Consider the following 15,668-nt stretch of genomic DNA (forward strand, 5'->3'; position numbering starts at 1 on the left):
CTGTCCTCTGCTTCCCGCTGCCTGTATGTCGGCTAGACAGGGTACCAGAACTAGGTAAATATGCAGCTGATAAGGGGGAGGGTTGGTTAAGATCAGCACAGTGGGGAGGCAAAACAGGTTAGGAAACTACATCATTATTATTTTGTACTTTAGTAACAACTAGGTATAAATGTAAAACCAAAATACTGTAGGGTAACTTTTTTTACTTTAATTTTCTCATTTCCTTGTGCTATATTGCAATTACAGCTGCTATTTATACTTTATAGTTAGATTGAATTAAATGCACAAGTCTTTCAAACATCAACGTGCTTTTTGTTAAATTCTTTATTCTAATTGTAGGTTTGTATAAAGACATTGTGGTTTTACAGACCCATGAAGAGTAATCAAAAATCAGAAGCAGCTTGACCTGCTATTGCTCCTTATTAGTGAAACCGAACATTTTCTCTCACTAGAAATTTCTTGCGCTGTTGATTTGTTTCTTGACAAATGGCTAAAACTAAATTGTGGCTGAATTGTGATCACTATGTTATTATCTAAATTCATCCTTTTATAGCTGAAGTGATCACTGGGTTTCTTCATTTGCGGTTAGCCCATAGGAATATCCAGAAGATTCAAAGCTCTGGAGAAAAAATGTAAACTTAGGTCCCTTTGTCTTTGTGTGAAGGCAATTTCACCCCTGGAAGTGCATGTTTTTCTTATACAACTGGGGAAAAATCCTCTTTATATAATCCTCTTAAGCCTGTTTAAGGCAAATAAGACAATAAATAGAAAAGATGAGGGAAAGAGAAAACACATTCTGTGCAAGTTATAATGTGAACTGCTTTGTAGGATTTCACCCTGAGCAATCATGGTTGAGGGCTTGGACATTGCAGGCTCAGTAGCAGCAACGTCTGTAAGTACACCCTATAATAGCCATACATTACAAGTTTTGTCATGAAAATGAACTAAGTCTTACTAGTGACAACTGCCTAATGTTGAAAATAACAAAGCCACAATAGAATTGTATGAGTTGAGGTTTACATTTGCTGCCCTGACATTCATTGACAAAATGTCCAGGTGTCAGATACCTCTTTGCATATATCAAACATTTGACAGTGTATCATAGAATTACTACTGGCCACAGATGGATAGATTCAGTAAGTAATTGTCTGCCAATCCTTGGTGAAAAAATACTAATTGCCATATAGCTTCAAATTTTCTGCTTCCAGCTTCCATCTTTTATGGAAAGGAAAAACTCTGCAAGTAACATTTAAATTCTTGATTCTATTGTGTTTTACCTGCATTTTTAACTTGACAAGGGGGTGTCTTTAAAGTATATATTAAGCCAGATTTTTTTTAAGTTTTGGAAAAGGGTTGGAAGCCCCATTGGGGTTTTACTGTTATGAAGTCTCCATTAGAAAGTTTTCCCTTCACTTTCTATCCTGACAACAGTTTACCAGGCAAGGGACAATCTCTAACAGCAATACAGACAGAAATAAAACACAGTTCTTTAGTAAAATAGTAAAAGCTAGAATACCTGTCAGATTTGTATTTCTGATTGTGTCCCTGTTGCATAGTTTTCCTCATTTCCTATTGTTAAAACATTATCAGGAGAGGAATTAATGAGGAATTAGCCCCAGATAACAATAAAAACCTGATGGGGGTTTTTTGTTCTATCCTAGTTCTATTAAAAAGTAAAAAATAAACTTTTTTTCAATATATACACTTTAACAATAGTATTCAATATTTGTAGAATTTATAAAAATAATAGTGCTCATTATATTTAAAGCAAAGACAAATAGGAACCTTTAGCGGCACACAGGTCAGTTACATTTTGGTTTTTACTCATGGTCTGGACATACAACTCCATGAATTAGAATCAGTATTATTTTGTTATTATTATACAAGATTTATACAATGCCAACAGTTTGTGCAGTGCTTTACAAAATGAAGGGAGACAGTACAGTTACAATGCAATTCAACAGAAGATGAATCAAAGGGTTCTGCTCATTAGAGCTTACAATCTAAAAGGATCATAAACAATTGCATGCTGTATGTTATAATAGTACAGTGTTACCAAAGAGTGCTAATGGCACCTTTCTGACCTTGCCAATAACAAACAAAATGTTGTAACTAATGTATTACCAACATACCATTTTACCTAGTGATGTCTGAAAGGCATCTGCAAAGTTCTTTAGTAGGCTGGAATCATCACATCGTGTGGCCTTATATAGCATTTCAAAGGATTTAAATCCATGATTAGCAAACCGCTTCACTGAAATTATAAATGTAATAACATGAGCCAATGAAAGTAAAGGATTAGATGACATTTATTAAAGAGAGAACAAAAGTAAGGGTTATTCATATTTCAAGGCAAGTAGAGGATGTCTTCTCAGGTGGTTCTTATTTGTACACAAAAATTTTGCAACTTGACCTCTTGGCTCACTGGCCTGCCTATTCCTGTGTACACTGGAAAACACATTGGGGGGGATTTACTAAAACTGGAATGTGTGAAATCTGGTGCAGCTCTGTATAGAAATCAATCAGCTTCCATGTTTTACTGGCAAAGCTTAATCAAACAAGCTGAAGTTAGAAGCTGATTGGCTACCATGCACAGCTGTACCAGATTATGAGAGCTGCAGTATTAGTAAATATTCCCCAGTGTGACAGTGCAGTATCCACATCTGCCCCTAAATTCGAATTTATGATAACCAGGCAGATTCATGCCACCAGTTTTCCAGCACTGGATATAAAAATAAAGGGTATAATGTGACCTTTCTAGGTCAAGACCAGTCAATGTAAAGACCAGCACTCTGATTAGGCAAATTGCATGTAATATGTATTTAGAATAGTTTTCCGCAAAAAAATAACTTTTTTTAATTTCAGTATGCCCTGTCAAAAGTCTTCGATCAGACTGCATGTACCACCTCACCATTGTGCTGACCACGGAATTAGTTTCTTAAGGGGACATATGCTCAAGTATCCCGCTGTGCACCAAATTAGTGCACAAATACATGTGAGTGCAATTTTACTTGTTTTTAATAAAGGCATTTTAACAGAAAGCACTATGATTGCAATACTTTTCTTTTGAGCTGAAAAACTGGGAGAAGTCTAAAAAGGTGGATACTGGAGATGTTACCCATTGGAAACTGGAGACATTACCCATCTTAGTTGTGCACAGGTGTTACCACTTAGTAGAATCATCAAGATATGACCTGTTGGGGGACACCAGAGACTAGGCTTGGTAAACACCTCAGTCATATCAGTCATATGGTAATCTTGTAACCTCTGTACATTACAATATATTATAATAGTTTCAATACACATTAATAAAAGCAATGTACTTGCATACACTTCTTTATTGCTGTTGAACTAATTATCCCATCATGTTAGGACTTGGTTCGCCCTCATTGGATAGGCACATATAGCAAACATTTACAGTTGTACGTTCCACTTACTTAGGTGAAAATATCTTTCCTTAAAATCCTACCTAGCATTGTTATAAATTTGTCCAACAAACCTCTTTATACTGCAATTACTTTTCTTAAACAGGTCAGTTGCTAAAAAAATGTAAGATTCTTCAAGAAAACTCACATTTTCTGTTCCTGAGAGACAGTCATTTGCATGCAAAATATTTGTACTTGTAACTGTGGGTGACATTTTTGCTCATTTTCTCTAATGCAGGGATGTTCAACTAATTAAATAATTAGCCTGCATCATCCATTTAAAGAGTAAATGCATGTTTGAGATGACAACAAATGTCATGTTTCACCTTGCACCTGGTTAAAAATCACCATTTCTATAAATTTTCTATCAATTATATACAAAGTTAAATTGCTGAGGGTAGGGATGGAGAGATTGACAGGAAATGTGTTCTTGAATTCTATGAAAGGAGTCATTCCTAGCAATCCTTTTGACATTACACTCCAATTTCATCACTGACAGCTAATCAATGAGCTACCCAAGCAGCATGGACATCTAAAGGGATGCTGAGGATGCAGAGAACCTTGTATCTGCAGATGAATTCACATTATATTATGAACAAAAGGGCATTTCAACTGGCATGACATTGATGCAACAAGCACATTTATAATATGAGAGCAAGAGAAAGGAAAAAGTGAGAGTCTATATGTGTCGGAAAACTTGATTTTCCTGACAATATTAATCAGCTAAAGTATTTTAAAATTGCCTTTATGCTTTAAAGTATTTTGTTCCCCTTTCTTTTTTAAACTAATTAAGATTATACATTATTACAGGTACATCAAGTGAAATAATTGTTCAACACTTACCAGAACAATCTGGCCAGTCTGCTGAATGAGGTGGCATCCACAGACCATCTTTAAAAGTACAGTAGAAATTTTGGATTGAACCTTCTGCAACTGCAAATCCCTCCTTACACTGTATTGTGCAATTAACACCATCTGTATCCTTGGAACAGACAAATTCTCCATTTTGAGGAGAAGCTGGAATTTCACAAGGCGAACCTGTAAATTGACATCCAAACAAATATATTTATTGAAAGAAAACAATAATATTAGTGGCCATGAACAGTTACAGAAAGGGCTTGGGCAGCTGGGTACATGCAGCAAGCTTTCACATACATTTAATATGCATTTCAGGTGCATCTGGGATCTTCTGAGATTCTTTTACCCATGCACACAAGACCTAAGATATCCATGAAAGAAAACCCATTGTTTACATTTTTGTTGGATTTAACCACTTGCCCTCCAGAGGATTTACCCCCCTTCATGGCCAGGCCTTTTTTTTGCTATTCAACGCTGCACTATTTTAACTGGTAATTTCAACGCGATCATGCAATGCTGTACCCAAACTAAATTTATGTCCTTTTTTCACAGAATAGAGCTTTCTTTCGGTGGTATTTGATCACCTGTGTGCTTTTTATTTTTTTGCACTATAAACAAAAATTTAGAAAAAAAAACAATATTTTTTACTTTGGTCTGTAAAAAATATATAGTAAACTCAAAGTTAGTTATAAATTTAGGCCAAAATGTATTCTGCTACATGTTTTTGGTAAAAAAAGATTCACACTATGTGTATATTGATTGCTTTGTGTGAAAGTTATAGTGTCTGCAAACTATGGTATAGAACTGCAATTTACGCCTCTTTTGCTATACAGCGCTGCGTTAGTTTAACTGACAATTGTGCGATCATGCAATACTGTACATAAATGAAACCCAATATTTTCTAATTTCCGTCATAAAAAATATCCAAAAAACTAAAATTTCGTCATACATTTAGGCCAAATGTATTTTGCTATATGTCTTTGGTAAAAAAAAAATCACTATAGGTGTATATTAATTGGTTTGTGTGAAAGTTATAGTGTCTACAAATGGTGGTATAGATATTGGAATTTATGCCATTTTTTGCTATATGACACTGCGCTAGTTTAACTGACAATTGCGCGGTCATGCAATACTGTACATAAATTACATTTATGTTCTTTTTTTCACACAAATAGTGCTTTCTTTTGGTGGTATTTGATCACCTCTGTTTGTTTGTTTTTTTGCGCTATAATCCAAAAAAGTTTTGAAAAAAAACAATATTTTCTCATTTCTGTCATAAAAAATATCCAAACAACTAAACTTTCGTCATACATTTAGACCAAAATGTATTTTGCTATATGTCTTTGGTAAAAAAATCCCAATAACTGCATATTAATTGGTTTGTGTGAAAGTTATAGCATTTACAAACTATGGTATAGATACTGGAATTTACACAGCTTTTACTTTCTGACTGCCTATCAAATTTCTTGAAATGCTAAAATACCAGGGCAGTACAAACACCCCAAATGACCCCTTTTCGGAAAGTAGACACCCTAAACTATTTGCTGAGAGGCATGTCAAGTCCATGGAAGATTTATTTTTTCCACACGTTTTTGGAAAATTAAATTTTTTTTTCTACACAAAGTTGTCATTTAATTAATATAGTGCTCACACAGCCATGTGTATATGTGGAATTACACCCCAAAATGCATTCTGTTACTTCTACCGAGTATGGGGATACCACGTGTGTGAGACTTGTTGGGAACCTAGCCACATACAGGAGCCTGAACTCCAATGACCACTTTGAAAGTCTGAAGGTGCGTGACTTCCTCATTTCACTTCCTCGCTACCTACACAGTTTCGGAGGCCCTGAAATGCCAGGATAGCACCAACCCCCTCCCCCCCATGACCCCTTTTTGGAAAGTAGACACCCCAAGAAATTTAATAAGAGGCATGGTGAGTATTTTTAAGATCTAATTTTTTCTCACAAGGCTTTGAAACATTAAAAAAAAACCAAAAATATGTTTTTTTTCTTTCTTCATTTTCTAAACACTTGTGGCAACAAACGAGATCTGCAAAATAGTCACCATGCTTCTTATCAAATTCCTTGGGGTGTCTACTTTCCAAAAAGGGGTCATTTGGAGGGGGTCATACTTTTCTGGCATTGCAGGGCATTCAAAACTGTGATAGGTAGTCAGGAAGTGTAATGAGGAAATAAAGCCATTTAAAAGCCTGAAGGTCCTTATTGGATTTTGGGGTCCTATACGCAGCTAGACTGCCAAAAAGTCTCCCACATGTGATGTCCCCATACTCGGGAGAAGTACCAGAATGTATTTTGGGGAGTAATTCCACATATACCCATGACATGTGTGAGCAATAAATCATTTAAGTGACAATTTTGTGTAAAAAATATATATTTTTTTGTAATTATCCAAAAACCTGTGGTAAAAAAAAAATCTTCTATTGACTCAATATGCCTCTCAGCATTTGGGGTGTCTACTTTCCAAAAAAGAGGTAATTGGGGGGGGGGGGGCATTTTATACCCGACATTAGAAGTTTATGCTACACATCACTCACTTTTCTAACCACCTGAAGACCAAGCCTTTTCTGAAAAAAATCTGTATTTTTTGCTAGGAAATTACTTTGAATCCCCAAACATTATATATTTTTTAAAGCAGATACCCTATTGAACAAAATGGTGGTTACTGCAATTCTTTATGTCACATAGTATTCGCACAGCAATTTTTAAAATGCTAATTTATTTTAAAAAATTCACATTTTTTACTTTTAATGCACAAAAACACAATATATTGGCCAATTATTTGGTAAAATATAAAATATGATGGTATACCAGGTAAATAGATCCCAAACTGCGCATGCCCCGTGCATTGCCGACAAACTGCATACATATTTAATATCCATAGGTGATGCTTTACAGGCTACCATTTTAGATTTACACAGGAGATCTAGTGCTAGAATTACTGCCCTCAATCTGACGTTCATGGCGATACCTCACATGCATGGTGCAACTGCTGTTTACATACTGGTACGGAGTCAAAGTTTTGCAGGTGAGGGTGCTTTTTTGATTTTTTAAATTATTTTTACACTGTCCCTTTCATTTTTTTTTAGATCGCTTTTATTGCTATCACAGGGAATGTAAATATGTGAATGCAATAGGCATTGACAGTCAATCTTTTTTTTTTAGAAATCTGGGGTCTATTAGACTCTAGATATCTCCTCTGCCCTTACATCATCGGATCTCACCAAGATCCAGGTGATTAGATGCTTTCCCAATTTACAAATGTCGCTTTATATCCTGCAAAACTGAAGTGATGAAATGCTAATAGCTTCCGATTTCTTAGGTTATAGAGATGATTGGCGCCATTTCGGTTTCCAATTAGCTCTTTGGTCAGCTGGCAGTTCTCAGGTTCCCCCGAGAAGGCAACATGGGTTGGGGGGGTCATCTTCTCCCAATGCTTGTTAAAGCAATCCTGCAGCTAATTAGCCACTAGGATTTCTTTTACATGAAAGCCGATCGCTGGCTGAATAAAATGATTACACAATGATACTTGCATCATCCTGGTATAACCACTCAAAGTTCAGTGATGTACCAGTACGTTGCTGGCCCTTGTTGGGTATATATGCTATGTTCTTTTTTTATGCAGCCTGTGGGTTGAATGAAAAAAAGAAAAGAAATATCTGCCAGAAAAAGTGTGTGGTATGCACACCATTAGAATATACCGCCCTGCATCCACCCACTTCCAATGGTGGGCACACATGAAATGTGGACTGTACAAAAAAAAACAGAGATTCCTCTGTTCACATCGACCCCAGGTCCCCATGCTTGAGTATATATGTTCTTTTTAACTGAGGATGAAAAATATCATCCAGCAGTGCTGCACACACTTACTTATGTTTATTCTGAGAACAAAACCCTGTTGCTGTCAGAATAAACAGATTGGTGTTGCAGCTGAATGGCATTTTTGCAAAGAAAACAGCAATGGTTAACAATAAAACAGTAACTCTATAAAACAACTTTTTTTATTGAAATATGTGCCAAACAATATTATAAAATATATATGTCGAAGCATAGGGGCCATCCACCCACTGGCCACCCCAGGGCCCCATGCTTGGGCATATATGCTCTTTTTTTAACTGCGGGTGAAAAATCTCATCCAACAGCGCTGCACACACTTACTTATGTATATTCTGAGAGCAAGACCCTGTTGCTGTCAGAATAAACAGATCAGTGCTGCAGCTGAATGGCATTCCTGCAAAGAAAACAGCAATGGTTAACAATAAAACAGTACCAGTAAAACCATAACAGTATAACAGTAACTTGACAACAAAAGAAAAACATCAACTATTTTTGGTTTTTATTTTTTTATTTTTACTTTTCATTTTTTATGTTTTTTTTTAACTTTAAGTTTAACCAGTTTGTAGGGTCTCTCAGAATGCGATAGCCAGTTTCTTGACTACCTAACTTCTTTCGAGACCCTGTGCAAATATGTGCCCTGAACTGTGCCATGCTGTACTCTATACTAATAGTCCACTAGTGTATGGTAGCGACAGAAGCAGTCCTTAAGGAAGAGACTAGGTTGGCCAGGACAGGAGGGACAACAAAAGTGGGTATCATGCCTAATTCCGTGTGTCAGAGCCTGGGATTGAACCTGGGCCTTCTGCGGTGGAATCCCTGATGATGTGGTATCTGATAGAGGTGTACAATTTACATCAAAATTTTGGAAAAGCTTTTGTTCAGCTTTAGGGGTAACCGTTAACCTGTCCTCTGCTTTCCATCTACAGTCCAATGGTCAGACCGAAAGGACCAATCAAACTTTGGAACAGTACCTTCGATGTTTTGTCAGTTATCTTCAGGATGACTGGGTGGACTATCTACCTATGGCAGAGTTTGCCTATAACAATGCTAAACCTAGCTCCACCTCCCAAAGCCCCTTTTTCCTCATTACGTGGTATCATCCAGTTTTCATTCCTGATCTCCCTATCACAACTCAAATTCCTGCTGTTGCCAACAGATTAACTACATTGCAGGAGATTCAGGCGAAGTTGATCGAGACCTTGGGGGAAGCTCAGGAATGTTATAAAAGGGCTGCAGATAGTCATTGCAGATCACTTCCTACTTTTCATGTGGGTGACAAGGTTTGGCTATCTACCAAACATCTGAAGGTTCATGTTCCATCTGCAAAGTTGGGCCAAAAGTTCGTGGGACCTTTCCAGATTTCTGCTCAGATCAACCCAGTCACCTTTCACTTAAAACTTCCTGACAGTATGAAGATTCACCCTGTTTTTCATGTATCACTTTTCAAACCATTTCATGAATATCCTTTCTCTGGAAGAATTCTTCCACCTCCTCCACCTGTTGAGGTACAGGGTGAAGAAGAATATGTGGTGGAGAAGATTCTTGACTCTAGGATGTTTAGAGGAAAATTGCAATATCTTGTCCAATGGGCAGGATATGGGCAAGAGGAAAATTCTTGGGAGCCTGAGGAAAATGTTCATGCTCCTAGACTAACAAGAGAATTCCACCAGAGGTTTCCCCACAAGCCTGGTCCTAAGACGTCCGGGGGATGTCCTGTGAGGAGGGTGAGTACTGTCCAAGCCTCGGATTGAACCTGGGCCTTCTGCGGCAAGAGGCAATGTTTCTTCTCACTGAGCCACCTGGAATGCTGGACAGCTCCCTTGACAATTCTTTGGATGATCCTGCCTTGGCCCTGTTTGTCTTGAACCTTGAACTCCTTGCTCCTCCCATGAACTTCCTATAAAAGCCATGTCCATGCACTCCTTGCCAGACTATGATTCTGCCTCATCCTATCTATTACCATTTCTGACCGACCCTTGGCTTGTGACTGACTCCGCTTCTGTTTGATCCCTAATCTGTTTGATCCGTTTTTGGTTTCCAGCTTGTTCATTCCCTGGTGGGGTGATCCTGAGATATGCGACCTGGTATTAGCACGCAGCCAAATCCATCTCCACCATTAGGAGCTCTGGGGAAAATGGGTAATACTTAGACCCCACACCTCAGGTGAGCCTGGTTTCAAGTAAGCCTTACGCTGCTGTAGCAACTGGTCTCTGAACCTGACCTAGACCGTGACACCGTGTCTGCTACAGACACAACATTTGGGGTGTCCTTTGGGTTGGGGTACCAGGAATGGCATTGGGAAAATGCCTCTCATGCAGCATGCTAACTGCATCTGGGTTAGGGGTTTGGGCCATAGAACCTTCTGGATACAAAAGGGCCATGATGATCTCTTCCTGGAATTCTAGGAAGGATCAACTATGTCCAGTTGCTTTGTAAAGCACAAAAGAGTTATATAAAGCCAATTGAAATAAATAAACAGACACTTTTTTGTACCAACATCTGGCTTTTTGGGAAACTAAGTACGGCTTCGTCATCTGGTCGTTGAAGTTCACCCCTCCCATGTTAAGGTTATAGTCATGGACATAGAGGGGCTTCTCAACAAAACCAGCTGCTGTGGCAATTTGGATGGTTGTGTCTGCGTGAATGAAAGACGGGACAAAAACATCCCATTTGTCCTTCCACTTCACTGTGAGCAATTCATCATTTCTCAAGCAGGCTTTTCCCCCCCTTTCTAAAATGGGTATTTACAAGCCGTTGGGGAAGCTCCGGCGATTAGGTCGCACGTTGCCACATGCACCAATTCCAGGATTGTACAAATATCTAAATAGTGGAAAGCTTGAAAAAAAATTGTCCACGTATAAGTGGTACCACATATGGAAAAATGAAGACACCAAGTCCCAAACTATCTTGTCATTGCTCCCCATGTAGTCTGGGCATCCAGGGGGCTCCACTATCTTTTTCATCATAAATCCGAAACTTATATGTATAGCCTATTGCCCTCTCACAGATCTTATACATCTTGACCCCATATCTGGCACGCATGCTGGGGAGAAATTGTTTGAATGCAAGGCGGCCAGAAAAACTAATGAGGGACTCATCAACCCAGATGTTTTGCTGGGGAGTATAGACATTTGCAAATGTTTGGTTAAGGTGATTTACGAGGGGCCAAATTTTGCAGAGCCGGTCAAATTCAGGGTCACCCTGAGGAGGAGTGTATTGTTGATGAAATTCATAAATTACATTATATTCTCATATCTATGCCTGTCCAGAGAACACAGGCATATGACGAATTGGGTCTGTGGACCAATGCAACCGTAATTAATTTTTTTTTAGTAATGCCCATGTTGAAGGATAGACCCAAAAAAAATTTAAATTGATCCACAATCAATGCATACAGATCTTCAGTGAAAAACAACTCCAAAAAACCAAGCAAGTCATTAGACTTGCTGTTTCCACCTGAATTCTGGGTTTGGCAGTGAATGGGGGAAATACGGGTGCTGCAGAACTTGTGGGTTGCCAATGAGGATTTGCAAGCACATCCGGAAGGACACTAGGGCTCTACAGGCCTGTGTGCAAATTCTTGGTGTACTTGTGCTAGCCACCGCACTAGCTTGTACTGCACTTATGGGACTCGCTACGTCACAAAGTGATACTGCAGTGCTGGTATGTATAAGACCAGGATGTACTAGGCCGCTGGTGCTCGCCAGTTCACCAGAAGGTAGAGCGACACTAGTACTGGCCCTCTACTGCATATGAGAATCATCATGCAATTGTAACATCTCAGCAACCTAGGAATGGGGTCGGGTACGCCTGACCCTAGCAGGGATCCCTTCTTCATCATCTGAGCTATCTGTCAGGGTGCCGCTGGTGTCTACAGGTTCACATTCTGAGGCAGATTCTGTAAGTGAGGGTTCCCCTTCGCTCTCATCTGACAAGCTCAGAATCCTGTAGGTCTCTTCACTAGAGTACCTTTCGTTGGACATTTTGGCCACTAAATTTATAGGTACCTAGTGCGACTCACAGGAAAAAGAGCACCTGGCTGTCAGAGACTGCTTGAACCACTACAAAAATCTGTACCTGCAAGTGCTAGGAGAGATCAGGCCTGATTCTGCGAACACTTCAGTTTTTTGTGCAATGTATCAAGTGACAGTGACCTACTGACACTGCACTTGCTGGGGGAGAATGGGGCAGGTTAGGCATTGGGGCTAAACGCAGGTGCTGGCAGGTGCTGGGGCTGATCCCGCTAACACTGCATTTTTGGGGACACTATACTAATGTGAACAGTGGTATATTGCTGATCTCATCAAAGATATTGATGCGTTCAGACACTATACTAGCAATGGAGGTTTATTGTGTATGTGAACGTGTTCCTGGCAATCAAGGGTTTAATGTTATGACTGATGTAGTGACAGGCAATCTGACGCTATCTGGGAGGGACGCTAACTGATGCTAACGTTATCTGAAGTAACCGGTGACACTAATACAGTGATCAGTAAAATAATCTGTACACTGTACTAATGACACTAGTGACAGGTCAGTGAAGGGGTTAACTGGGGGGCAATCAGGGGGTTAAATGTGTCCTAAATGTGTTTTTACTATGTGTGTAGTGATTTTACTCACGTGAATTTGCTTTCTTCTCTCTCTGGGATGGAATGTGCCCAGAGAGAGAAGATTGCATCATTTCCTGTACCTGTGTAAATGTAAACACAGGTACAAGAAGATCTGTGATAGGGCATGGATCACCGCAGGAGCACGAATCACGAATATATACATGATTTTGCGCAGGGTGTCTGTAACAGTATTTCTGCTATAGGGTGGACTTAAAGCGGTTAAGCTATCTTGTGTTTTCTTATACTTCTTGAGGACTCCAAAGGTTAGGTCTCTGTGGGTGAGTTTCTAGCTCTCTGCCTCTGTCAATGTGATTATGAGGAAGACTGATATACTGCACAAGAAGTATAAAACTTCCTTGCTGTATGAAAAGCCATGGGACTCCAGGGTGGGTAGGAACAGAACCAAGACAGGCCTCATCTTTCACTGTGGTCAGGTGACCATTAATGTCTATAAATACCCATTTTTTTGTTGGCAGCACAATGTATTTTTATTTCTGTGCATTGAATATTCCCATCAAAAGGACCCTTTGCAAAATTTATAACAGCATATTGTTAATATAATTTTACTTTGAGTGTCATGTATACAAGACAAAGTCCAGAATAAATTTAAGAGCACACTCTACCTTTGATGACAATATGAATTTGACAAGTTCTGCTGTTGCCAGATGGATCAGTTGCAACATACTCGACAATCGTTTCGCCATGGGTAAAAATATCTCCAGGTGAGTGGGTTTTTGTAATAGTTAAATGAGAACCTAAAACATATTAAAAATGATGCATTAAAGAAATGTATCATATTAGGGTGGAAGGATAAATAATGAATATAAAAGACACCAGTTTCTCACATTATGTGTGTTTTTTTCTGCAAACACCCACAACATCACTTTCATAAAATAGAAATATTAATATAGTTAGCTTCATTTTCATTAAAGTATTGCACGTGTTTATCTCCAATTGAGAGATTGCCCCTCACTGTATGCAAGAGGGGCAGACGTTGGAAGATCTCCACGAAAGAGACTGGGGCAGCACAGTGGCTAAATGGTTAGCACTTCCGCCTGGCAGTATTAGGGTCATTGGTTTGAATCCCAGCCATGGCACCTCCTGCCTGGAGTTTGCATGTTCTCCCTGTGCCTGTGTGGGTTTCCTCCGTGTACTCCGGTTTCCTCCCACACTCCAAAGACATGCTGGTAGGTGAATTGGATCCTGTCTAAATTGTCCTAGTATGTGTATGTATGAATGTAAGCTAGGGACCTTAGATTTTACACCTGTTGAGGGTTAGGGACTGATGTGAATGTATAATATATGTAGAGCACTGCGTAAATTGAAGGCGCTATATAAGTACCTGAAATAAATCAATAAATAAATAAGAGAAACAGCAATTAAAATCAAACAGGCATTCCAGCCCTTTCCACTTCTATGACAAAATCTTAGAGTGACATAAAAGTTGGGTGTTAAATTGAATATGATATATATATATGTTTATTGACATAAGAATTTACTTCCTCGAACAGTGCTGGAGTCTTTGTTAACATAGCATGGCTTCCAGGTATAGAGGAGTACAAAACACCGCCCATATGTATCTAACACAGGGCCCGAAACTCATGTAGGGTGGTCCTGACATCATCCTTCTATTAAAGTTCTGACATGAGTCAACATCAGAGTGTGGACAGGCTAGTGCACTGCAATGAGTATGGGTGGTCCTGACATCATCCTTCTATTAAAGTTCTGACATGAGTCAACATCAGAGTGTGGACAGGCTAGTGCACTGCAATGAGTATGGAGAATTGCTCAGTAAGTATAAAAGTTGTCAGGGGTCTTTTTGCAGACACTGTCAGTTTGCACTAATTTAGTGTCAATATAAGTAGAACTTATGGGTCGTGTCCCTCTCCAGTCTGTGACAATGATATGACAGTGGAAGAAACCAACAAATAATGTAAGGAAAACCAGGCTTCATATATTATCAGGCTGTTTTGAAATTTTTTATTCTAAAACTGGCTGAAGGTTTCAAGAAATATTAAGAGGGATATGTGTGACCCAGAAATGATCAGTTATATGTTTGCTCTATCAGAATACACTTTGTGACGGTACAAATTGCTGAAATAAGGAACAAAAATAAGCCTTTAATGAAGCTCACCTGAGTTGTCAGAGAACTGTGGCTCCTCCCATGTTGCACTTTGCTTGTTGTCAGTAGCTTGAATTGCTGGAGGTGACCTGCACCTGTCAATAACAGGAGGGTCTACATCTAAAAAGGCATACAATACAAATCAGTTATTGCAAATCAGTTATGTGTAATTGCAAATGATCACTGAAAAACTGTTATTTCTGTGTCTACATGGAGCAGTTTAAATTAATAAATGGCACAATCATTGGTATAGGAAACTAGGCTTCCAAAATCTGAACAGGAAAAACATCATAAAGTTCATTAACTAAAACAGTAGAACATTTTTATGTTGCGGCTTATGTACACTTTTCTCTGAAGCTGTGTTCATGCTGAATACCAAATCATGTACAAACACAAATCTTGTTTTGTATTTTATTTCCCTTGGACATGACTGGGTGTGAACTTAGTCTCATCATTTGACCATGCCTTCACTATACACATTCACCTTGGTAAGTGAACATCCACTGATCCAATGGCAAATCCATCTGAAAGTGTGCAAGGGCATTTTGATCTGACCACAATGAAGTAGTAGGTATTACTACATGCACAGGGTGGATTTCATCATAAAAAGAATCATTGAAGGCACACGCTGCAGCTATATTGAAGTCTGCCTGTTTAATTTATGACAGAAAGTTTGGAGTTGTGAAGACTAAAAGATGAAGGGATGGCACATGCAGACTATTTTTCGCCCTGGGCACGACCAGATACTTGCACACCACGCAACCCCCTTCCCCTCCAAATAAATACATGAATAAACA

The 15,668-nt window shown here is 38.9% G+C and overlaps 1 protein-coding gene across 1 annotated transcript in view; it reads right to left on the reverse strand.

Moving 5' to 3' along the window:
* SVEP1 (sushi, von Willebrand factor type A, EGF and pentraxin domain containing 1) overlaps positions 1-15,668 on the reverse strand; it is a 476,820-nt gene that overhangs the window by 225,033 nt on the left and 236,119 nt on the right. The window contains exons 10-13 of the mRNA XM_089674706.1: positions 14,884-14,991; positions 13,373-13,504; positions 4,269-4,463; positions 2,133-2,254 (exon numbers count right to left, since the gene is read on the reverse strand). Of these exons, the coding sequence (XP_089530832.1) occupies positions 2,133-2,254; positions 4,269-4,463; positions 13,373-13,504; positions 14,884-14,991 (557 nt within the window). The remainder of the gene's footprint in view (positions 1-2,132; positions 2,255-4,268; positions 4,464-13,372; positions 13,505-14,883; positions 14,992-15,668) is intronic.

The sequence above is a fragment of the Staurois parvus genome, unplaced genomic scaffold (assembly GCF_062004578.1).
Source record: "Staurois parvus isolate SC_StPar_1 unplaced genomic scaffold, SC_StPar_1.0 ptg000012l, whole genome shotgun sequence".
Classification (NCBI taxonomy): Eukaryota; Metazoa; Chordata; class Amphibia; order Anura; family Ranidae; genus Staurois; species Staurois parvus.